At 44.5% G+C, this 25080-nt stretch overlaps 2 protein-coding genes across 3 annotated transcripts in view; both read left to right on the top strand.

Annotated features, from left to right (window-relative positions):
* LOC111963227 (centrosomal protein of 170 kDa protein B) overlaps positions 1 to 19198 on the top strand; it is a 43807-nt gene extending 24609 nt beyond the window's left edge. The window contains exons 7-19 of the mRNA XM_023986531.2: positions 5662 to 5775; positions 6862 to 7347; positions 7444 to 8570; positions 8799 to 8948; positions 9460 to 9577; positions 9679 to 11373; positions 12668 to 12896; positions 13562 to 13697; positions 14121 to 14258; positions 14424 to 14512; positions 14833 to 14926; positions 15031 to 15082; positions 15240 to 19198. Of these exons, the coding sequence (XP_023842299.1) occupies positions 5662 to 5775; positions 6862 to 7347; positions 7444 to 8570; positions 8799 to 8948; positions 9460 to 9577; positions 9679 to 11373; positions 12668 to 12896; positions 13562 to 13697; positions 14121 to 14258; positions 14424 to 14512; positions 14833 to 14926; positions 15031 to 15082; positions 15240 to 15466 (4655 nt within the window). The 3' untranslated portion in view covers positions 15467 to 19198. The remainder of the gene's footprint in view (positions 1 to 5661; positions 5776 to 6861; positions 7348 to 7443; positions 8571 to 8798; positions 8949 to 9459; positions 9578 to 9678; positions 11374 to 12667; positions 12897 to 13561; positions 13698 to 14120; positions 14259 to 14423; positions 14513 to 14832; positions 14927 to 15030; positions 15083 to 15239) is intronic.
* Positions 19199 to 19368: 170 nt separating this feature from the next.
* LOC111963226 (5'-3' exonuclease PLD4) lies at positions 19369 to 25077 on the top strand. Of its 2 annotated transcripts, none has more exons than XM_023986529.2 (11): positions 19369 to 19466; positions 19557 to 19632; positions 19797 to 19969; positions 20123 to 20306; positions 20386 to 20506; positions 23130 to 23257; positions 23357 to 23557; positions 23781 to 23920; positions 24042 to 24207; positions 24301 to 24397; positions 24552 to 25077. In XM_023986529.2, the coding sequence occupies exons 2-11, from the start codon at positions 19558 to 19560 to the stop codon at positions 24755 to 24757; spliced, it is 1491 nt and encodes a 496-aa protein (XP_023842297.1). In that variant the 5' UTR covers positions 19369 to 19466; position 19557; the 3' UTR covers positions 24758 to 25077. The 2 variants fall into 2 exon arrangements, with proteins under 2 accessions (XP_023842297.1, XP_023842298.1); XM_023986530.1 differs by having other exon boundaries at positions 19409 to 19466; positions 19541 to 19632.
* Positions 25078 to 25080: the final 3 nt, after the last annotated feature.

Here is a 25080-nt window from a genome sequence, read left to right as displayed (position 1 = left end):
TTTAAAAGAGAGGTTGGAATCAAGTATGATGCCAAGGTACTTAAAATCAGATACCACCTGGAGCTTCTCCCCTGACACATAGACATCTGGCTCAGTAGCATCTGTTGCCCTCTTTGTGAAGAACATGCAAACAGTTTTTTTCACATTGAGATGCAAACACGAGTCACTGAGCCACTTTGTAACCTGGACCATTACAGTAGTGAGTTCTTGTGCAGCTTGTTGTTTGCTCTTTGCATACACATATATCACTGTATCATCTRMATACATTTSAACTTCAGACCYRGTACAGACAGAAGGCAGATCATTAATGTACAGGCTGAACAGGAGGGGCCCCAGTATTGACCCTTGGGGCACGCCCACATCATAGCTAAGAGTGGGCGACAGCTCATTGCTCACTCTGACACACTGAGTTCTGCCTTCAAGGTATGATTTCATCCATCTCAAGGCATCGGGGGAAAAGTTGAACTTGGACAATTTTGTGATGAGAATCTCATGGTTAACAGTATCAAGAGCCTTCCTTAGGTCCAGAAATACAGCCCCAACAACGCCCCCTTTGTCCATCTTGGCCTTTCACATTTTCCAGAAAAAAGCAGTTGGCCGTTTCTGTGGAGTGTTTCGCTCTGAAGCCAAACTGCATGGAGTGTAATGTGAAGGGGCTGTTGTTGAGGTGGGCAATCAGTTGTTCTGCTACACACTTCAACAACCTTCGACACCACAGGTAGTATACTAATGGGCCTGTAGTTACTCACGTCAGCAGGGTCCTCATGCACCGCCTATGTATGCCAGTAAGGCTCTTCACCGGTTGTAAAGCGGATTAATATGCTTAATTTTAAGTTATTTGGCCACTTTAGTCAAAACATATAGGCCTATGGGCTAGGCTACGTGAGGTGTGCGACTGAAAAGTTGCGCACAAATAAAAAGGCATGCGCTTTTTCTTTCCTTGCTGCACGCACTGGGCATCATTCACAAGTGATGATACATCATTCACAAGTGATAGGCTAATATTATCACCCATCAGACTATTCTTAATTTAATGTGGTCTTTACCTATACTAAATAATATGTGTGAAATAAGTTTTGATTTAGAATGGACCATTATCATGCACTCAGGGGCATGGGGAAAATAAATGCATGTCATCTATGCACTTAAATAGCGAATGGAGAACGCGTTTCCCGTGGTTCATTTTCATGCCAGCCAGGTAGGCTATACTCCTGTTGCAAAGCAATGTGCTTAATATTAAGAAAATTCAGAAATAAATATAGTAGGCCAAGCCTATAGAAAGATGATAGCATTTATTTAAAAAAGTGGAGGACCTATCAAAACTTTGTTTTCTCACGCAATTGCAGAGCCTATAGAAATGTTGCGCAACATGAGCTCATTGGCTCTCATGAAGTGTTTTGATTTGAATTTAGATTTTTTTTTTGCATTGATGTCAGAGGGATTAGAGGGCCAATAGAGTGCTGAGTACCAGGCAGTTAGCAAGTTTGGTAGGCTAAGAATGACCATCGGCAGCATCAGAGCTTGGAGAAGCCTAGTTACCGTGACTAAACGGTCACGTGGAATTTGTCTGTGGTCATGATTCCTGACCGCCGATGTGGTGGTAATACTTTCACCGTTACAGCCCTAGTATCGGACGAGAATTCAACTAATATTCAATAAATAGGATGAAAAAAGGGTATTTCATGCTTATTTGAACACTTGCTTATCTGAACACTTGCAACCATTGTCATGATGTCATTATTGCCACAATGTATGAAATCAGCATTTGAAGCATAGTTATAGGACAAATGCTCTTTTGGATGGAAATTCATGAGAATTCAGTGTGGGAAAATAACTTTTTTTTTTATTTCCCCGCTGTAAAACACTAGTCAGATATGTCGGTATCAGTCATTTTTGTCTCCCAAGAATCGGACCCGAGAAAACATATTGGTCGGGCTCAACTTTAATATGATTTTCAGGGCAGTTATGTTCCTAAATCACTGAGGGATGTACTGTCTGATTCCAATGAGTGATATCTTATTTTTTATCTTCATTTTCAAATCTTGTAGAGTTGTTCATTGTTCACACACACAGTCAGTACATCTGGCAAATTGCTAAACATCTAAATAACACAGGGGAATCGAAGTTTCAGGCACTGCATTTTGAATGAGTTTCAGAACACACACGACTGCTGTTGGCTGAGCAATTTCCACACTACTCTCAGATAGTTTCCATTTACAAGATGCAGACATGAACTCTACTTGAGAAAAGAGCTCTTTATTCCAAACGATTGGGGCACATTTTTTTGCACGATCGCTTGATGTTTTCTCTTGAATTCTCATCATACCTGTACATAGCCTTGATGACTTGAATATTGGATTTGGAATTTGGGTATGTCAGGTGGCTGTGTAAGCCAGCCAAGCATACTTGGATTGATCATATACTGTAACTCTTCATAAGCAGTACTGCTGTCTCGCTCCACAATCTTTAAAACTGGATGTCATAGCTCCCATGACTGTAAGTTGATCAACCATGTTGTATGACAGTAGAGTAAACCCTTTAACCCAGCTGATCCCACTCTGTAATCCAGCTCATACAGACCCATTATCCAGCAGTGGAATGCAAGGATGGACCATCACTAGTGGTTTTAACTACTGACAGTCAGAAGGTTATGACACGCCAGACTTCCAGCCATTTACACTTAGTTTAAATGTTTACATTCAGCCTTCATCCCACTCTGCCTGTATGTGATGGGGTAATGTAGCTGCTGACTGACTCTTTATTTCCTCCTGATGAAGCAGCTGGACTGGTGAGGTGACCAGTGTCCCGGTACCTACAGGCCACACCCTGTTGACAGTCCAGTTACTCCATACTGTGAGGCTCAGAGATGTCTGTTTTTCCTGAAGCCTTACAGGGTGTGGACTGTGGAGGTAGTCTTCTCCTCCTGCTGTCTCTAAAGCCTGCTGGCTCTCTGAGGTGACCTTGTCTGGACTACTGTAGTCTACCCTGACAGGCCATGTACTTTTTAATATATATTGAACAAAAATATAAACGCAACATGTCAAGTTTTGGCCCAGTGTTTCATGAGCTGAAATAAAACATCCCAGAAATGTTCCATACGCACAAAAAGCATTTTGTGCACAGTTTTGTTTACATCCCTGTTAGTGAGAATTTCTCCTTCGCTAAAATAATCTAAAAATCTGATTATAAACAGCATGATCATTACACAGGTGCACCTTGTGCAGAGGACAGTGAAAGGCAGCTCTAAAATGTGAAGTTTTGTCATACAACACAATGCCACAGAGGTCTCAAGTTTTGAGGGAGTGTGCAATTGGCATGATGACTGCAGGAATATCCACCAGAGCAGTTGCCAGAGAATTTAATGGTCATTATCTACCTTAAGCTGCCTTCAATGTTGTTTTAGAGAATTTGGCAGTACGTCCAACCAGCCTCAACCGCAGACCACGTGTAATCACACCAGCCCAGGACCTCCTCGTCTGGCTTCTTCACGTTTGGGCTCATCTGAGACCAGCCACCCGGACAACTGATGAAACTGTGGGTTTGCGCAACTAAAGAATTTCTGAACAAACTCTCAGAAACCGTCTCAGGGAAGCTCATCTGCGTGCCCGTCGTCCTCACCAGGGTCTTGACTCCAGATCGGCGTTGTAATCGAATTCAGTGTGCAAATGCTCACCTTCGATGGCCACTGGCACGCTGGAGAAGTGTGCTCTTCACAGATTAATCCCGGTTTCAACTTTATCGGGCAGATGGCAGACAGCGTATGGCATTTGTGTGGGGTTGAGCGGTTTGCTGATGTCAACGTTGTGAACAGAGTGCCCCATGGGGTTATGGTATAGGCAAGCATAAGCTACGGACAACAAACAAGTGCATTTTATTGATGGCAATTTGAATGCACAGAGATACCGTGATGAGATCCTGAGGGCCATTGTCGTGCCATTTATCCCCCGCCATCACATCATGTTTCAGCATGATAATGCACAGCTCCATGTCACAAGGATCTGTACACAATTCCTGGAAGCTAAAAATGTCCCAGTTTTCCATGGCCTGCGTACTCACCAGACATGTCACCCATTGAGCATGTTTGCGAAGATGTTGCGCTGCATGAGGCAAATGGTGGTAACACCAGATACTGACTGGTTTTCTGATCCACACCCCACTTTTTTTTTAAGGTGTCTGTGACCAACCAATGGAAGTCTGTATTCCCAGTCATGTGAAATCTATAGATTATTTAAATTGACTGATTTCCTTTTATGAACTGTAACTCAGTAAAATCTTTGAAATTGTTGGATGTTGGTTTTTATTTTTGTTCAATGTAGAACATAATGTGGAAATGTATCCTTATGGTTTCCACTGCCTGAGAAGAGCTCTGGATTTAAAGTTTATTTTCATGTCTTTCATTAGTGGCTTCATCATTCCTGATACACACCAACATAGAAAAGCTTAAAATGACTCAGTGCAGCACTAGAGAGAGTCCACAAACCATTTTAGGCTGTGTCATCCATCCTGTGTAGCTAGAAATGAAGCATTGGGTAAGCCACATGGAATTAGTGACATGCCCTTCTGTTTCCTTCCCTCTCTCTGTTGATGTCTTATTGTGTGTCCTGGGCAACAGCACTTTGGAGTTGTAGTGCTTTGGTTTATTTAGGCCAGTGTGAGAGAGCCCTAATGTGTCTGTTTAGTTTTCACAGACACCAGGCATGTGGATAATCTGATTTATGCCATATAGGCTAGTGTCCTGGGCTTGCCAGCCAGCTGTTAGATGTCATCACATTAATGAGGGTGACAGGAAATCTGCCCTAGTGCCCTTATTGGTCAGATGTAGGGGATGGATAAAAACAGATTCATATGGTTTGTTAGTGCAATTTTATATAAAAGAAAGAAAATGTAAAGAATATATTTTGGTTTATTTGTTACTGAATTATAAACCACTTACCAACCTGGAATCTGTGTGACAATCAATTAATATTTATAAGCAATAAATATAATTGAACTGCGTCAGCAACACCTCATCTCATATATGGAAACACGCATGGAACCAACCTGTATTTTGGCGTCTATAGAAGTGGCCTTTTAGAATCTAGGGACCACCACTACATGGATCAACCATGATAATGCATTCAAGCAGGACAGCAGCAAGTACTGTATGACCATATACTGTAGATGGAAGGTTATCAATTTGTCTCAATGTTCTGCTCTGGAGAGATGAGTCATCGTTAACCAGTGTTGTTTGAAAAGCTTCATATTTGTTATAATTCTGCATCTCCTCCCTTTAGTGAAGATTAGGATTACCATGTCCAGTCTCATTCTCCTCCTCCGAGGAGGATTGTGTATCACGTGACCTCATTTATAACTCCAGGCCCCTCTACCTGCTTTGTCAATGGCTGATTCTTATCAAAGTTATTAAATTGATGAAACATTTTAGTAGGACAAAATGCTTAATATTATCCATTGCGACTGTTTGTGCTACGCTTATTTGTAATGTTTCAATGTACAGCTTCACTTCAAACCCAGACATTATAGGGTTTGCAATCATTCTGCCATGTGACTATTACATCATTCAGTTTTTGTATTTATTATAGTCCAGCTAAATTAAGGCAGTTGCTGCTATACTCACTCTGTTCTCTCTCTGTCCATGTATCTGCTCGTGTGTGTGTCTGTTAGTGGCCAGCGAGGCTCCAGTGTCCAGACCTACTCCTCTGTATGGGCAGCCGTCGTGGTGGGGGGAGGATGATGCTGAACACGGTGAAGGACAGCGGCCAGACGAGGCCCCGGCAGGTCTGGAACAAACACTTCTCTACTATTAGTATACTATCAGTTCATTTGTTTCTCCTGATATGTGAGAGTGAGCATGTCACTCTGAAAGAGGCCTGGCACTTCAATATTGTTATTAGCTGTGCTAACTCATAAAGGTTACAGCCATTGTATTTGATTAGAGTGGCAAGCATATTACTTCGTTATGCATCACACCAAAAGTTTTCAATACATCCATTGAGAGATAGATGGTGTTTAGCTCTGTAGTGCCTACTGGTGACCAGGAGCTGCCAGTGTCACACTGAGCCAGGTTGGTCCAGGGCCATCCCAGGCCAGCGGGCAGTGCCTCGTGATGGATTACCCTTGTAAGACCAGGGGACAGGGTGGAGGAGAGAGGAGGGAGGGTGACTGTTAGCGTCATGCTGCCCAGCCTGGCTGGAACAGATTACCACTCTCCTTTGGACTCCATGCTCCCACAGTGGCATTTCTTCACGGCCAGCTGGCCTGGCACCCATTAATTGGCTGATGTTTTTGTTTGTTTACTTAGTCAAGCCACCTTATTATTTGTGGCTGCAGATTTATAGGGAATACTTGGCAGACTGAGTTTTTCTGTGATTTGTTTTCCTTTGAGTATTTCATTAGAGTAGTGACTGTGTTTCCTTCCCTTAACCACCTCATACTGCATGTCCTTTGTGCCTGCAGTTTACAGTCGGGCTGGGAATTGCCAGGGACCTCACAATACGTTATTATCATGATACTTAGGTGCCGTTATGATATGTACTGCGTTTCTCATGATTCTCACAATTCTGTGTATTGTGATTCGATATTGCGATTTGATGTTCCAAAAATATTGCTCACTAGATGTCTGCTGCAGAGAGACGAGAGAGCATGATAAAAAATAGTTTTGATCAGTCAGGGAAATAAAAGTGAGTTTTGGCGCCCACAAGCGCTAGCTAACGCTAATGATATCAAATATATCGATATAATATCATCCAAAATAATATTGCGATATGTAACTTTATCGATTTCCCCACCCCCCCAAAATCACTAGTTTACAGTATTGGTCTATATAGTATTGATCTATATTGTCCCCTGTGTCTGCCCCTACAGAGAATACTAAAGAGAGCTACAAACAGGAGGCCAACGGCTCCCTGTCAGACAGCCAGGCCAGGTCCATCTACTCGCACCACAGGGAGCCCAGCTACTTTGAGATCCCCACCAAGGAGTTCCAGCAGCGGGAGCTCCAGGAGGTTCCCACTAAGGACACTGACCCCCCTGCTGTCCCTGTTCTCCCCCCAGCCCCCACCCCCACACCCCCTGTGGTGCAGAGCCACGCCTCCTTCACCATCGAGTTTGATGACTGCATGCCGGGCAAAATCAAGATCAAAGACCATGTGACCAAGTTCTCCTTCCGCCAGCAACGCAAGCTCCTGAGTAAGGAGGCGGTCACCGCACCCACTGAGGTGATGTCAGCAGAGAGCAAGGTGGCTGATTGGCTGGACCAAAGCGACGTGCGCATGRTGCAGAGGTGGTCTCGGACAGAGGACATTTTCAGCACCAACAGTGACCTGCCCATCTACAACAATGCTTCCACAGGTGAGTGACTCAATGATTTATACACTGAATCCACTGTTACTATCCACTGTTACTGTCAGAGCTTTCAAGCTAACATGTTTCTGTATTTATTGTCAGGCCATCACCATGAGGATGGGACTCGGGGCAACTCTGAGGATTCTGTTGTGAACGGGAAGCAGGTTATCCAGTCAAAGCCACCGATGGGGCCTCACACGACTCTATCAACCCATCTGTGGCCCCCTAGACCCTTCACACCCCCTGACTCAGAGGAGCTTCTGTCCAGCTCCCCTCCAGAGACTCACTCCCCTCCTCAGAGCCATGGCAAAGAAGACCCCCAGCAGGCCTTCGTCATCGAGTTCTTTGATGACAATCCACGCAAGAAGCGTTCACAGACCTTCACCAACAACACAGTCCAGCCCGACAGCCCGGCCCTTAGGAACAAGCTGGAGAAGAAGTTGGGCCCCAGCACCCCCACCCAGCAGTATACCATACCCCTGAAGGGCCCAGGCCCTGGAGGCCCCCAGAGGGCCGGCTCCCTGAGGCGGGAGAAGATGGAGGATCGGATCAATACTAGCTTCTCTTCCCAATCTTCCTCCATACAGCCCAGGCCCTTTAGAAGTGTGGGCCGCAGGTCCAAACTGGCCCAGGACTTCACTGCTGAGTTCCTGAGGGAGTCTAGACAGGAGACTAGACCGAGCATGAACACAACCTGGGAGAGGAAGACTTCACCTGTGTCTCCTACCATCAGCCCACCACCAACAGAAATGGCAGCAGTGCCCAACTCCCACCATACCCCACCAAGCCCCCCTCAGCCCCCTGTCCCATATCTGACTCAGACCTCCACCGTCAACCAGCCTGTGCCCCTGAAAGCCCCTCTAATATCCCTGGTCAACCATACCCTGGAGGCCGCAGGTACCCTGGAGGCCGCAGGTACCCTGGAGGCCGCAGGTACCCTGGAGGCCGCAGGTACCCTGGAGGCCGCAGGTACCCTGGAGGCCGCACGTACCCTGGAGGCCGCACGTACCCTGGAGGCCGCACGTACCCTGGAGGCCGCACGTACCCTGGAGGCCGCACGTACCCTGGAGGCCGCACGGAGCCTGGAGGCCACACAGAGCCTGGAGGTTGGAAGCCCCAGAAGCTTGGGGAATGAGGAGGATGATGCCTTGAGTGAAGCAGGCACCTACACCATCGAGACAGAGGTCCAGGATGAAGAGGTGGTGGAGGCACGCAGCAAGATAGACCAGGCAAGTCTCTTTGCCTTACTCTCTGTAATAGTCTTATCTCTCCAAGTTTGTTTTAATATCACACCTTGTCATGCCATGAGCTTCAGCCTGAGAACCTGCCTTGTCAAGTATCCGACAGCCATGCTATCTAACAAAAGCCACCATGGTTGTCACACAGGAGCGTAGAGGACTTGGCAGCCTCCAGCCCTGGAGCGACAGCATTCACACATCATGCTTTGTTTCTGACAGGTGTTTGGGGTTGTTGAGGGGCCAGAGCAGCCCAGCCACACTGCAGCAGCAGCATATAAGCCTGTTAAGCCTCAGGACAGGGATGAGCATAGGGAGAGTAGCTCTGTGGATCTAAGGCCAGCTCCAGGGCAGGGACAGAATCAGCTGCAGGTAAACCCCCAGCCGGCCTCCGTTTGGTGACAGATTCCCAGAGCTAACACAATCAATCAGTCAATTAATTCATCTACTGGGTCAATAAGCTGGGAAGCACAAATCTGCATGTTTTGGTCTCTTGATTCTCCATGGTTTCTCCTTATCTCCCTCACAGATTTTGTGTAGTCTCTTTTGGTTTCTGGGGGTGTTGGTGGTGTAGTTCTTTACTTCCTGCTGGTTTTGGATGTGACCAACTGGTTTTCTCTTGTGGTGTCCTTGGTTTCAATCTGAGGAATAGGAATGGCTTTGTGGCGGCTGGCATGTTTTTGCTGTCATAGGATATTTTTTTATATCTGAAAATGACACTAACATCCCAAGCCGTAAATGTGTCTATTCCCTAATAGATTTTTAAATCGTAAATTATACTTTCTTGAACGGGATTATGTGTTATTTTTCCTTGTATTGTAAGCGTTATTGTGTTTACTGACTGCTGTTGTGACATGAATAACTAAAGTGATCCTTCATGCAGGTGTCTGGTGGCTCTAAGTGGGTGTCTCGCTGGGCCAGCCTGGCAGACAGCTACACAGACTCTGGCCCCGCCTCAGGCCTCTTCGACATCCCCTCACAGATTGAGCTGTCAGGAGGAGGTAAGACACCTGATGGGAATTTGCACAGAATTTGAAATGATAATGAGTTATAGTCCTGATTATCAACTTCATAAAAAATGCATCCTTCTGTTTCCATTCAGTTGGTGGGAGGACCGGCTATCAGGCGATGCTCAGTCGCAACGTCAAAAGTGTGGAATCAGAAGGCCAGAGTTCCAGAACACGGCGGATTCTGCCTCAGGCACCGTTGGTGGAGACGAATGAGACTCCAACTCCCAGCATTCTAGTCCATCAGGACACTTACTCTACCTATGATGTCAGAGAGAAGAGCTCCAGAGCCCTCTGTCCACAGGAGGGACTCCACAACCTGTCTGTACAGGACGACCTAGACCCAGACAGCCTGAGTGATGTCAGTAAGTCAGACGACGGCTCCATCGTAGAACAGAGGACGACGCCCACACCAGATATGACAGACAAGAGTTCATCTCAGAGCAGAGAAGAGGAGAGGCCCAGACTCCCACCCAAGTCTACATCATTCTACATCGACTCTGAGAAGCGGGGATCCAGACCCAATACGCCCAGGACTGAGAGAAAACTACCACCTCCTCCTAATACACCACAGCTCTCCACAGCCACCCTGACCAAACAACGGGGTGGACAGGACTCACAGAAGACTGTGAAGCCCAACTCGTCAGCTCCCAAGCTGGACTACCAGGGTAGAGTCAGCCCTCAGCCCAAGGAGATCTCAGTGTGTCTGGTCAGGCAGGAGAGCTTCACTAAGGACCAGCCAAGTGATGCTGCACAGGTCACCAGACTCCCCCACATCTCCAGCCAGCCTGCTCTGAATGACCCAGACCCTGCTGAGGTGTTCCAGGGTATCTGCAGCCAGGACACCCACTCCTACCTCAAGGAGACTGAGGACGCTCTGGCTGCCCTGGAGGCCAAGCTCCAGGCCCAGACTGATGTAGTTCCTTGTCCCATAGATGACACTCTGTCTGGGGAGTCTGACATGGACTCAGCTAGCACTGCCAGCCAGCGCAGCAACCAGACTGCCCCCAAGACCAGATCTAAGAAGCCCTCTATCACCTGTGGCCTTCAGAGGGAGAGGTCCTCTGCCAGCTCCTTCACCCAGAAGCCCAGTCGCCTGCCGTCAGCCCATAATCGCCTGTCAGAAAAGCAGCGGTCTCAGGGAGAAGATAGCAGAGATAGTAAGCCTGAACCAGGCAGGAGACTGGGGATGAGACGCAGTGTGGGCAAACATGGCTCCATGGACCTTAGCGATGACCCCCAGAGCTCCAGCTTACCCTACTGGCCTGATACCATTTCCTCAGACCAGGAAGGCTACCGGCCCACTGCACGCAAGAAGTACACCGCCSCCCTGCAGAAGGAGGAGTCTTCTAAGTCCTCAAAAGTGTCCCAGGCCCTGAGCCGCTCCAACAGCATGTATGCCCCAAGGCCTACTAGAGCCTCCATGCTTCGTCGGGCTCGCCTGGGCGAGGCGTCCGACAACGAGGGCACAGAGACGGACAGGATCTCCCAGGAGGCCAGTGGGACCACCAAGGCCTCCCAGGACAGTAAGAAGCAGCTCTCCAGGCTGGACATGCTGGCTCTGCCCCGGAAGAGGACCAGCTCCTTCCACACTCCCAGTGATACAGAGTCCTCCGCACCCAGGACCGGCTTCTCCAACCGCAGCACAGAGTCCAACAGCGGCTCTGGGCGTAAGGCCTCTGTCGCCGGACCCAGCTCTAAGCCTGTGCTTGGCAGGGCCTCTGGAGCTCCCTGCAAGCCCATCACCCGCGGCCGCTCCAGCAGTGCCAAATACACCAGCAGCACAGCCAGTGAGTTACACACACAGTCTACTCTTTGCAAAATATGATATAACATTACAGTCTTTTGACAAAGTGGTCATTACAGGTAGAAAAATCTGTTTTAAGTGTTTAAATATGTCCCAGACAATCTTGAAATGTTACAGAAATGTAATGAAACATAAACATGTCAACTTCTGGATTGGAAGCATCACAATGTAGGTTTGCATAAAGGAGACCAGTCCTATTAATGATCTGGATGAATTGGTTTAAGTGAGTTTGAGACAATTAGTTCAACTAACAAGTTACAAGGGGGCAAGCCTAGGTTGTATTCTTCTGGAGATTGGTTTCATGAGCCATGGTTTAAAGGTCCCTGACCTTTGGCTTTTAATAAGGACCTTCACTAACAACACTTATGCTGTATTGCTATTTGTAATTTAAATATAAACCCTGCAATATTTTCTATAGGGGCAATTTCACGGTAACAGATTTATGCTGAGATGCTGGTTTTTCACTTTAAAATGTATGCAAAACAAAAACCAATGATTGCAAAGTTCAACAAACTATACAGCTCAATGCACAATGACTTAACAATTTCCACAGAAAATTTTACAAAAACACATTTAGTTGAAGAACAGTGCAGATGCAAAGTTTGGTAACAGAATGACAGCACAAACCACCATTCTGTTACTGTGGAGTTGTATGGTCTGTCTGACTGCAATTATAGTTTTTTGTGTGACATAGCTTTTAAGGTGAAATCAGTCTCAGCATCACTCTTACCGTGGAATTTCCCCTAGAATACCTGTGGTGAAAGTGGATACCATCTGCTCAATGTTCTCATAATCATTATATAACGTTCAATCATAACACGACTGTCTAGAAAATTGTTGTGAGAGTATTGTGGGTCAGATGTCGAATATTGTACGTACACTATCCTTTGAGCGATAACAATTACATTTCTCTTTACTTTGTGACTTCTTCTATGGTCTTCAACAGCATTACTATTTTTTACAGTAGCCATTACTATTGTTGGGTTGAGTGCTCATTTCAGGTTGTGAATGTTTTTGAATAAAATAAAATCCTAATGAATAACATATACAGAAAGACTTAGGTTGTGATCTTGCATCAGTACATTTACCATCTGAATGAGCACTTCTACAAAACCCTTCTGTATGGGTCTCTGGGGTATATTTGGGTGTTATGGGATATGTGGGGTTTGTACTTTTTTTGCGGTGTCCTTTTCATGGTGTCTTTGTCTTTTCCTGCCTTCCTTCTCCTCATCCTCCTAACCTCACAAACACCGTTCAAACCAATTCATGGCTCCAAGGCTCCAGACAACGGCAGAAAGGCTCTGACTACACCTCCACCTCGGAGGAGGAGTATGACTCTGGTAACCAGATCACCCCTAAACACAAACGCTCCCAGACCCCCTCAGCCTCCCGCTCCCAGCCCCTCATCCCCCCGCGCCCCAAACCCCGCTCAAGAGACTCGGACCAGGAGAGTCACGAGGGAGACGCCTACCAGAACTGGTCCTCCCACAGTGCTGAGATAGCAAAGTGAGTTGAGATAGCAGGGGGACAACCAGGGCTGGCTCCAGGCATAAGTGGTCGCTTAGGGCACCAGACCCTTTTTTTGTATTTATTTTTAGGATCTCAATCGGCGTCTCAACATTGAGTTCGAAATTTGGTTGTGCATCAGCATTTTTTCTCTTTTTATGTCAGCCATTAGCAGTCACTCAATGATGGCTAGCAATTATTTGATTGGTAAGTCAGTCTAGCAAGCTATCTAAACATGTAGTAATCATGGCCAAATACTGATCGGGCACGCAGGGCATGTGCTCAGGGACCCTGACATCCAGGGAGCCCCCATASATTTTGTTAGTCACTCTCACTTAGATATAATTAACATGGCATTAGTCATGGCAAAATGTATAGAATTACAGAAAATTGGCTTTAAAACTGAAAAAGAATTCTCTCCACCCCATGACAATTTTGTGGGGATATTATAGGAAATTAGCTGTAAAAATGCCCAAAACAATATCTCTGCCCCATGGCAAAATTAAAAGAACAGCATTACATTTCTTATAAAATTGTAAAAATGTCTCTCCGCCCCATGGCAAAATGTGTAAAACCTCTGAAAACTTGCTTCAAAACTGCAACACTTTTTCGCTCTTGGAGGAGTGCCTGAGGTGTCCCTATATTGGTCTGTTTTCCACTTCTAGACTGAGTCAGGACCTGGCTAAAGATCTGGCCATCCTGGCCAGGGAGATCCATGACGTGGCTGGTGATACTGATCCTCAGAGCTCTTCTGGAGTGGAGGCCAACACACCTGCCTCTACCATGACCACCCAGGATGAGGTATGTTAACCACACTGCCAAGTCACACACTTATGGGCCTGATGGAGAGCTTTTCAATTTATATATTTTCTTTAGCACCCATTAAAGTATATCCTTACCTGTCTTCACTGGTTCATGTTACAATGGCTGGAGAAGACATACTCAACCTTTAAACCAAGAGTTTCCATTCACTCCATGCTATCAGACAGCACAGCCATCTCCTCAGGCTGCTCAGCCTTCTCAGGTGCAGATTTATCAGTTCACTCTCACAACAACATTTAAATTGGTTGCTCTCACATCTGGGGCCAATGCAAAACATTCCGCTGTCATTAATGGGGTCGTATCCATGGATTCATCTTGATCGCTCTGTTTCTATATGTTACCTTRTGATTGGCACATATCATAACCACCCTTAACTAATGTCTGGCTCCTGTTATATTGCAGTTGGTTCATCCTATTCCTGAGGCTGGTGTGAACTACCAGAGAGCTCCCCCTGGTTCACCTGCTGCCGGGGACCCCGACCAGACCATGATGAATGAGCAGGAACACAACTCTAAGCACAGAGGATGGAACCAGGAAGAGGTTAGACAATAACATTGTTCATACCGCTTCAATCCATTTTGAGAATTTACATTTAAAAAGCAAATAGATTGTCTCTTGATAAGTTGCTGTTTAGCCCAGCGGTGATCAGCCTTGTCTTTGTGAAGTGGAGAGCTGACTGAATTTGTCTGTCATCTCTCTCTCCAGGTTGTTGTTGATGACCTTATGCTGAATCCAGTGTCCCAGATCTCTCTGGCTATTCGAGAAAACACAGAGCAACTAGCTGAGAAAATAAAGTAAGAATGTATACCTAGACAAGAAGCATGTGCAAAAGTTCACAATACTTTGTCAGGCCATTCTCCCCACAGCTCATACCAGAACCAGATGAGAAGTTGTATTAATCCTCTCTGATATGCAGTTAGCTCTGCATGACTAAGTGAGTGATCACAGCCTGCCAGCATGGTTAATGGACTGAGAGTGAGTAGAATATGCTGTGTTGGGCAGATAGTCTATCCTTAGGGAGATATGGGACATCAGATATTCAGTTTAGTAATTCCTCATTTTATACGTGGTTGCTCTGTCTGTACTCGAGTTCGTTTTTTTTTTGTGCTTTCAGGGTACTATTCCACAACAAACAGGACGTTTGGGAGGAGATTGAAGCAAAGATCAATGCTGAAAATGACATCCCTGTCCTGAAAGGCTCAAACAAGGTTGTTATTTCMTCAAGTTTGGACCAGGTGTTTATAGGTATTTCCGATGATTTGCTGTATTGTTTATTTCCCTCGGCAGTGTAAAATGCCTATCTGTATTTCAGGAAATCACATCTATTCTCAAAGAGCTCAGAAGAGTTCAGAGACAACTTGAAGGCAAGTGCACCTTCATCACAAATATTGAGTAAATACTCCATGTAAACAAGCATCACTTAAAAGCTTTTTTTATTTTATTATTTTTTTGTTTGTCATTTGCTTTTCTCCCTCAGCATTTCAGATGTGTTGATTTATGCCAAATTTGTCTGTCTCCCAGTCATCAACACCATCATTGAACCCAGTGGGAACCTTGAGCCAGCCAAAACCTCCACTCCTATCTCCCCCTCCTCAGCCAGCGTAAGGCCATCCAGGGCCCCTTCGAGAGACTGGAGATCATTAGGTTCCCAGCGGGGTGAGGGTGGGGTCTCCTCTTCCAGCTCCAGGTCCAGTGAGAGTGTCAGGAGATCAGCTATGGCCTCAGAGGCAGAGAGCTATGTGGTCTGAGGTTCTGGAACACAGTGCCTCCTCTTCACTGCTGCGCCACAATCCCAGGTGTTGAGAGAGTGGATTTGAGAAGGGGAAATGGGCACTGCAAGAGAGAACTGTGGCCCCACTGCACGAAGACACTACTGCACTGTGTGTACACTACTAGAGAACTGAAATGCGTATTTAACTGCCATGGTGTGAGAAGGGGATTGTACAAGACACACTAAAGCCATGCATTGGTTAGTTCAGCTGAGAGAAAACCCCTTTAAGGCAAGGCCATTATTGTGCCATATACAGTGCATTCGGAAAGTATTCAGGCCCCTTGACTTTTTCCACATTTTGTTACGTTACAGCCTTATTCTAAAATGTATTACATAGTTTTTCCTCCTCATAAATCTACACACAATACCTCATAATAACAAAGCAAAAACAGGTTTTTAGAAATTTCTGCAAATGTGTTAAAAATTAAGAACTGAAATATAATATTTACATAAGTATTCAGGCCCTTTACTCAGTACTTTGTTGAAGCACCTTTGGCAGCGATTACAGCCTAGAGTTTTCTTGGGTAGGACGCTACAATCTTGGCACAATTGTATTGTTCATCATTCCCTCAATCTGGACTAGTCTCCCAGTCCCTGCTGCTGAAGAACATCCCCTCAACATAATGATTCTGCCACCACCATGATTCACCGTAGGGATGGTGCCAGGCTTCCTCCAGACGTGACGCTTTGCATTCAGGCCAAAGAGTTCAATCTTGGTTTCATCAGACCAGAGAATCTTGTTTCTCATGGCCTGAGATTCTTTAGGTGCCTTTTCGCAAACTCCAAGCAGGCTTCATGGGCCTTTTACTGAGAAGTGGCTTCTGTCTGGCCACTACCATAAAGGTCTGATTGGTGGAGTGCTGCAGAGATGGTTGTCCTTCTGGAAGGTTCTCCCATCTCCACAGAGGAACTCTGGAGCTCTGTCAGAGTGATCATCGGGTTCTTGGTCACCTCCCTGACCAAGGCCCTTCTCCCCCGATTGCTCAGTTTGGCCGGGCGGCTTAGTGGTTCCAAACTTCTTCCATTTAAGAATGATGGAGGCCACTGTGTTCTTGGGAACCTTCAATGCTGCAGAAATGATTCGGTACCCATACCCAGATCTGTGCCTTGACACAATCCTGTCTCTGAGCTCTACGGACAATTCCTTCGACCTCATGGCTTGGTTTTTTGCTCAGAAATGCACTGTCAACTGTGGGACCTTATATAGACAGGTGTGTACCTTTCCAAATCATGTCCAATCAATTGAATTTACCACAGGTGGACTCCAATCAATTTGTAGAAACATCTCAAGGATGATCAATGGAAACAGGATGCACCTGAGCTCAATTTCGAGTCTCATAGCAAAGGGTCTGAATACTTATGTACTTAAGGTATTTCTGTTAATTTTTTTTTTATACATTTGCACAAAAGTCTAAAAACCAGTTTTCGCTTTGTCATTTTGAGGTATTGTGTGTAGATTGATGAGGAGAAAAAATATAATTTAATACATTTTAGAATAAGGCTGTAACGTAACAATGTGGAAATAGTCAAGGGGTCTGAATACTTATCTCAGTTAATCTCACTTTCACAAAAGCATACTTGATTATATGCATTTTATTGACCTGTTTCGGTGATTTTCATTAATTGGGAAAATGTTGCTGCAATGAACTTAGAGCACAGTATATTTCAAATCCGCTTGAGTATGTTTTATTTAATTAAGTATCTCTTACTAATGCAATTAAATACGATGAAAATTAAAGAATATTTTGACTTTGATTTGGTGAAATGTATGAATAAGTAGAAAGGCGTTCTCCAGGATCCCTTGATAAACCAGTGACTGGGTTTATCAAAGACTTCCCCACTGTTTTCTTTTTCTATTGACCACTTTTTACCTCTATGGACCAGACTTGAAGAATGTATATCAAGTATTTAATTGTCATGATTTATATAGTATTAACAAGTTTATAAGTTGGCACTTGGACACTTGCTTTGAGCTAAGAGAATAATGTTATTTGTCTAGTCTTTTAAAAGAGACTGAAGCATTTTAGAGATGAAATGTAAGAATGGGTCTAGGAGTCACTGTTTCACAAGGTATCTCACGTTGCCAGTAGAAACATGTCATGATCAGATGTGTTTTGTGCCTTTTTTTAATTCTTTAGAGTCAAAAGTAGCAATTAGGCCTCATGTCTGACATTAGAAGTTTCCTTGTTCTCAGAACTGAACATCTGTGTGGAATGTACTGTATGGTTGGGTGGGCAGTGCAGTGGGGCTTAGTGGTGCGGTAGAACATCTAGGTTTAATCACCTGACAACAGCCAACTGTCTGGAGTGAGTAGTTGCATAGCTCAGCCCAGAGATTTTAAGCTTTAACACCGAATAAAACACAGGACTCATTCAGGACTTCTACCAGCTAGCGCCATTTGGAAAGTGTTTGTTAGTATTGCCGATAGGTTTGATTGTCAACCTGTCAGTTGATTGCACACCTGTCAATACTGTGGTCAGCGATATCGCAGTGCTGTCTACTTTCTGTTCCCTTCTTGATTCCCCTTTCTCGGTTTAAATTGTGATCCGTGGCTTCAATTTTACCGTTGAAGTTTACCGTTGAAACGTCTAGTAAAAGTTTTTGTGTGTGTCCTTTCAAACTATATAAACTAGTGACCCGCAGTGTTTGGCATTATACCCTGATGAAGACTGCCTGGCTGTCGAAACATTGGTTCTAATATTATTGCATCGGAGCTCCTAGAGTGTGCGGCTCTCCTTTATATTTTTATAGTAAAAGTGAACACTTTACGGACTCAAATGCCCTCTGACAGTTTTGCTTTCTGGAGATATTTCCTCCAGTTTTATTGCTGTACACTCCTTCATTAAGCACACCACACTACCTGGTCTCCTGTGTTGTTGATGCCAGTTTATTAGGCCTATTAAGTGCAGTGTCAAAATCAAGATGCACATGCTGTTCATTGTTTTGTTATAATCTAATTATAATTGTGAGTGACAATTAGCAGAAATTCTGTGCAATTATAAATTAAATAAACATGTCTTATGATATGTGTACGTATCTAAAAGTTTGATCTGGAGATGACCTCCATCTAGTATTTTGCACTATTGTAATACCATCAGGACCCTTCAACCTTATATGCTGAGAAGCTACACTTTAAGCCCTCTTTTTTTACTAATGGGGTTGCGTTCATTCTTTTAAAGATTGTATAAATGCTCTCCTGTCCAGAATGAGAGGAGGCTGAAAGTTCAATGAAATTAAAGGACTGCAGTCCACAAGTGCTTTCCTCTTTTCTAACCAGTTTGTGTAGTTGTACATGAAGTAGTAACCGCAATTTCCCTCAGTGCCACAAAGCCTTTTGGGATATATTGTTTCATACCACAAAGTACAGTACTTGTTTACACCCATGAGCTCAGTTAAATCTGTCTCTTTGAGCTTTTGATTGCTATGGCTCTGTGCTATCCATTGCAGTTCTTCATCAAAAGCGCCAGTCAAATTAGAAATATCTTGGTGTAAGTTATGAGTCCCATTTTGTTAAACCAATTTGTATCCCTTCAAAGTCGTCACCATAGTTTGGTTTTTTGGTTGTTTGGCTCTTGCACCCTAAACAAAAAAGTTTCCACTTTATTTTTTATTTATGTTTTCCAGAATTCATCTATTGAAAAAGTTATAATTTTGTGCATAATTTAGAAAATGGGATTCCATTTTTTGTAATAAACTGATTTGTAATCAATTATGTGGTGTACTGTCATCTTCATAATTTTTTATTCCAAAGTCACTTGTTTGATATAGGCCTAATATTGTAGAACTCAACACATTTACATGTTTTACAAGTCATTGTATTTGTATGTCCTGATCTGTCAGAAAGAGAAATGAAAGAAAAAACAGGAACCATGTATGTTACTGTGTACAGTAAATATCATACTTCTTAGTTTCATATCAGTTTCTGTGGATTAGAGGAAGAACAAATCGCTTGTAGTAGACAACACCTGCTTTACTCTGTAAGTCGTTTTTTTATGTTAAATGCTGTTTAAATGTATGTTTAAAATGATATTGATGATCAATAACATTTTAGGTCTGAATTTCAACAGGATGTCAGGAACATTAGTGCCAGAGATGTCTTCTCCTTACAAGACTTTACATGATAGCTATGTTCCCAACCGAAGGGTAAGAGTTGCTTGTCAAGCATTTGTCAAACTTTTCAGTAGAATCTTATCTGTTGATACAACTGAAGTCTGTTCTAACTATTATTCATATTCATGTTGAAATAAAAATAATTCTGTCCTCATTTTTCAATAACATCACACTTGGTTGTGTGTCCGTGCTCTCAGGGCTCAAAACGGCTTGTGTCTATAGCTGTGGTTGTGGGATGTTTGACTGCTTTGGGTGCACTGCTCTCCTTTTCTATATTGGACAAGTGCACAGAAGAAGAGCATTTCCAAAATGACAAGCTCTTCCAAGAAACAAGAACTGATCAAAATAACATTTCTGATGAGCAAAGCAGGTGATCTTCATGTACACAGTATACGTTTTTGCTTTAACACAATTGACAATGTAAAACAGTGCCATTTTTTTCAAGKGAATTGGATGCTTTGTTTCCAGTTTGTAATCATCCCCAAAGACTAGTAATTAAGAGGTCCTGTTGTGAATTCCTCAGAATTATCCTTGTGGAGAGCATTCCCCTGTATATGAAATATGACGACAATGCAACCTTTGGGACCCCAGTGGACAAGGCCTGGAGAGATCTCCTGTCCATGGCAACTAACCAAGTCGATGTGGCTTCCTTCTACTGGACTCTTACCGGTGATGACATCAATATGAACTCTTCCACTGACTTACCTGTGAGTTCTAAAACAGCCACTGCATGCAAATTCATCCCTTTAAATTTGCCTGCACTTTATCTAATGTCATCATCAACAGGGAAAGGACATACTGGAGCAGCTTGGAGCTTTGCCTTCCAGAAACATATCAGTGAGGGTTGTGACCAGTATTCCCTCTATGCTGACAAACTCCACAGATCTACAAGTTCTGAGACAGAAAGGTCTGAAAACATCCCTTAAACCAACCCTGGTCCTCCAGTAGCCCCTACAGTAGACATTTTTATTGTAACCCTGGACACACACACCTGATTCAACATGCAAACAAAAAAAAACTTTTTTTTTAACCTTATTTAATTAGGCAAGTCGGTTAGGAACAAATTCTTACTTACAATGACGGCCTACCGGGGAACAGTGGGTTAACTGTGTTGTTCAGGGGCAGAATGACAGATTTTTACCTTGTCAGCTCGGTGATTCAATCCTGCTACCTTTCGGTTACTGGCCCAATTCTCTAACCACTAGGCTACCTGCCGCCCCAAATCATCATGCCCTCGATGAGTGAGATGCATTTGTCCAGGGCTACAATGAAAATGTGTACTGTTGGGGGAACTGGAGGACAAGGGTTGGGAAACAAATCACATTTTATTAGTCACATGCGCCAAATACAACGGGTGTAGACTTTACAGTGAAATGCTTACTTACAAGCCCCTAACCAACAATGCAGTTTAAAAAATATGAAAAAGAATAAGAAATAAAAGTAACAAGTAATTAAAGAGCGTTATAGAGTTATTAAAATAACAATARCGAGACTATGTACAGGGGGCAGCGGTACAGAGTCAATGTGCGGGGGCACCGGTTAATCGAGGTAATTGAGGTAATATGTACATGCAGGTAGAGTTAAAGTGACTATGCATAGATAATAAACAGAGAGTAGCAGCAGTGAAAAAGAGGGAGGGGGGGGGCAATGCAAATAGTCTGGGTAGCCATTTGATTAGATGTTCAGGAGTATTATGGCTTGGGGGTAGAAGCTGTTTAGAAGCCTCTTGGACCTAGACTTGGTGCTCCGGGTACTGCTTGCTGTGTGGTAGAGAGAGAACAGTCTATGACTAGGGTGGCTGGAGTCTTTGACAATTTTTAGGGCCTTCCTCTGACACCGCCTGGTATAGAGATCCTGGATGGCAGGAAGCTTGGCCCCAGTGATGTACTGGGCCGTACGCACTACCCTCTGTAGTGCCTTGCGGTCGGAGGCCGAGCAGTTGCCATACCAGGCAGTGATGCTTTCGATGGTGCAGCTGTAGAACCTTTTGAGGATCTGAGGACCCATGCCAAATCTTTTCAGTCTCCTGAGGGGGGATAGGTTTTGTCATGCCCTCTTCACGACTGTCTTGGTGTGCTTGGACCATGCTAGTTTGTTGGTGATGTGGACACCAAGGAACTTGAAGCTTTCAACCTGCTCCACTACAGCCCTGTCGATGAGAATGGGGGCGTGCTCGGGCCTCCTTTTCCTGTAGTCCACAATCATCTCCTTTGGTCTATTTTATTTAACCTTTATCACTTTGAGGGAGAGATTGTTGTCCTGGCACCACACGGCCAGGTCTCTGACCTCCTCTCTATAGGCTGTCTCGTCATTGTCGGTGATCAGGCCTATCACTGTTGTGTCATCAGAAAACGTAATGGTGTTGGAGTCGTGCCTGGCCGTGCAGTCATAAGTGAACAGGTAGTACAGGAAGGGACTGAGCACGCACCCCTGAGGGGCCCTTGTGTTGAGGATCAGTGTGGCGGATGTGTTGTTACCTTCCCTTACCACCTGGGGGCGGCCCGTCAGTAAGTCCAGGATCCAGTTTCAGAGGGAGGTGTTTAGTTCCAGGATCCTTAGCTTATTGATGAGCTTTGAGGGCACTATAGTATTGAACGCTGAGCTGTAGTTAATGAATAACATTCTCACATAGGTGTTCCTTTTACCCAGATGGGAAAGGGCAGTGTGGAGTGCAATAGAGATTGCATCATCTGTGGATCTGTTAGGGCGGTATGCAAATTGGAGTGGGTCTAGGGTCTCTGGGATAATGGTGTTGATGTGAGCCATGACCAGCCTTTCAAACCACTTCATGGCTACAAATGTGAGTGCTACGGGTCGGTAGTCATTTAGGCAGGTTACCTTAGTGTTCTTGGGCACAGGGACTATGGTGGTCTGCTTAAAACATGTTGGTATTACAGATTTCGGACAGGGAGAGGTTGAAAATGTCAGTGAAGGCACTTGCCAATTGGTCAGTGCATGCTCGCAGTACACGTCCTGGTAATCCGTCTGGCCCTGCGGCCTTGTGAATGTTGACCTGTTTAAAGGTCTTACTCACATCGGCTGCGGAGAGCGTGATCACACAGTCGTCCGGAACAGCTGGTGCTCTCATGCATGTTTCAGTGTTATTTGCCTCGAAGCGAGCATAGAAGTAGTTTAGCTTGTCTGGTAGGCTCGTGTCACTGGGCAGCTCTCGGCTGTGCTTCCCTTTGTAGTATGTAATGGTTTGCAAGCCCTGCCACATCCGACGAGCGTTGGAGCCAGTGTAGTACGATTCAATCTTAGTCCTGTATTCATGCTTTGCCTGTTTGATGGAGGGCATAGCGGGATTCTTATAAGCTTCCAGGTTATAGTCCCACTCCTTGAAAGCGGCAGCTCTAGCCTTTTAGCTCAGTGCGGATGTTGCCTGTAATCCATGGCCTCTGGTTGGGGTATGTACGTACGGTCACTGTGGCGACGACGTCATCGATGCACTTGTTGATGAAGCCAATGTACCTTGTATATTATCCTACTGTATTTGAATCTTTAAATGTAATTTCATTGGTTTTCTGTAGGAGTCCAAGTCAGAAAGGTGCACTTTGGGCGTTTGACTGGGGGTGTACTCCACAGCAAGTTCTGGATTGTTGATAGGAGACACATATTCCTAGGAAGTGCCAACATGGATTGGAGGGCTCTTACACAGGTAAAGGTCTAGTGATGATATAATAGACTTACCTTTGAATACTCCACTCGCTTTGCTCCTACATGTGTCATGACAGGTAACAATGCACTATCATCTTAGGTTAAGGAACTGGGAGTGGTGATCTACAACTGCTCCAGTCTGGCTGAAGACCTCCAAAAGATATTTGAGTCCTACTGGGTGATGGGTCATCTCAACAGTTCCATCCCAGACCCTTGGCCCTCCAAATATGACACTGCCATCAACAAAGAGCATCCCTTGCTGCTGAAGGCTGATAATGTTTCAAGCGAAATCTACATTACAGTGAGTCTCTTCTGTTTCACTTCCCCATTCTGTGCTTTCAAAGGGCCCAGATCATAAAACCAATAGCATCTGAATAAAACCTGAGAGAATTAAAGAGCGTGCACATTGTCCAACACATAACAGGTTGAATGGAGATTTCTTTCTCATCTAATGACCATCACATCACAGTTCTACTCCTCACAGACCTCTTCTTCCCATGGCATGTCTGTCCTCTCTCTCCCAGGGTTCTCCTCCCTCTTTCTGCCCGACATCTCGGACTCAGGACCTGAATGCCATCCTCTCAGTGATATCAGGGGCGCAGCACTTCATTGATGTGGCAGTCATGGAGTATTTTCCCACCACACGCTTCATACACCCTCAAAGGTGAACCTACTGTCCTACCAGGCGTATAGCATTTTTCAATATGCCCTTGAGTTTTACTTACAACTCTGCCTTCTTGTTTTATTGTTAGATTCATTTAATCAACCTCTAATTTATCCTTTAGGTACTGGCCGGCCATTGATGATGCATTAAAGAGAGCTGCTTTTGAGCGGAATGTTAAGGTCCGTCTGCTGGTCAGCTGTGGACGTGATTCTGATCCAACCATGCTGCCTTTCCTTCAGTCTCTAGCCTCCCTGAATTACCCTGCCCATAACATCAGCATTCAAGTGGTAGGAAGACACATATAGCATACTGGTATTATTATTCAACCATGTGGTTGTCTTCTTTTCTGTACTGTAATGTCAGATTGTCCTCTTTTTCAGAAACTGTCCATTGTGCCAGTAGGGAACCAGTCAGAGATTCCCTACTCCAGAGTAAACCATAATAAATACATGGTGACTGATAGAGTGGCATATATTGGTAAGTGTTAGACAGGTCTAACAACAAGGCCTACAGTAGACTTTTCAGAAAATAGTTTAATATGATGCTACTTTATTGTGAACAGACACAGTTGTATATATGAAGGCATTACATGTAATGAACAGCCTGAATTCCAAATCCTTCTGCCCCTCAGGGACATCTAACTGGTCTGCTGACTACTTCAACACCACAGCTGGAGTGGGGCTGGTGGTTTCCCAACACACACCAAACTGGCCCTGGGGGACCCAGGCTCTGCAGGGGCAGCTCAGAGCAGTGTTTGACAGGGACTGGCACTCTCAGTTTACTGTATGTTTTGCTGACTTGGGCCATCACCCTGACTGTGCACTCTCAAAAGGATAGGCGCTTTGACTACCATCCATACACTTAGCTATAACAATGTTTACTTTAGAAAAGTATGGCTTAGGGAAATAACAGTAAGCCTGTTTCTATAAGGGACGTTGCAACTGAACACATGATTTGCATCATCATTTGTTTGTTAGACCACTTGTTACCTTTTTSTCCTACTGAAAATGTACTTTTGGAATGTTTCATACGTCACTGTGTTACCTTTCACAAGCTAATAAATGCAGTTTCATGATGTACTTTATTGCTCATTATTTTTGCAACCAAATTGTATTATACAAGTTCATTAATTTTAAATAAAGGCAGCAAAATACTGAGCT

The sequence above is a fragment of the Salvelinus sp. IW2-2015 genome, linkage group LG4q.2 (genome assembly GCF_002910315.2).
Source record: "Salvelinus sp. IW2-2015 linkage group LG4q.2, ASM291031v2, whole genome shotgun sequence".
NCBI classification, from domain to species: Eukaryota; Metazoa; Chordata; class Actinopteri; order Salmoniformes; family Salmonidae; genus Salvelinus; species Salvelinus sp. IW2-2015.
The sequence above is the reverse complement of the archived record's forward strand: the minus strand, read 5'-3'. Positions and strand labels throughout refer to the sequence as shown.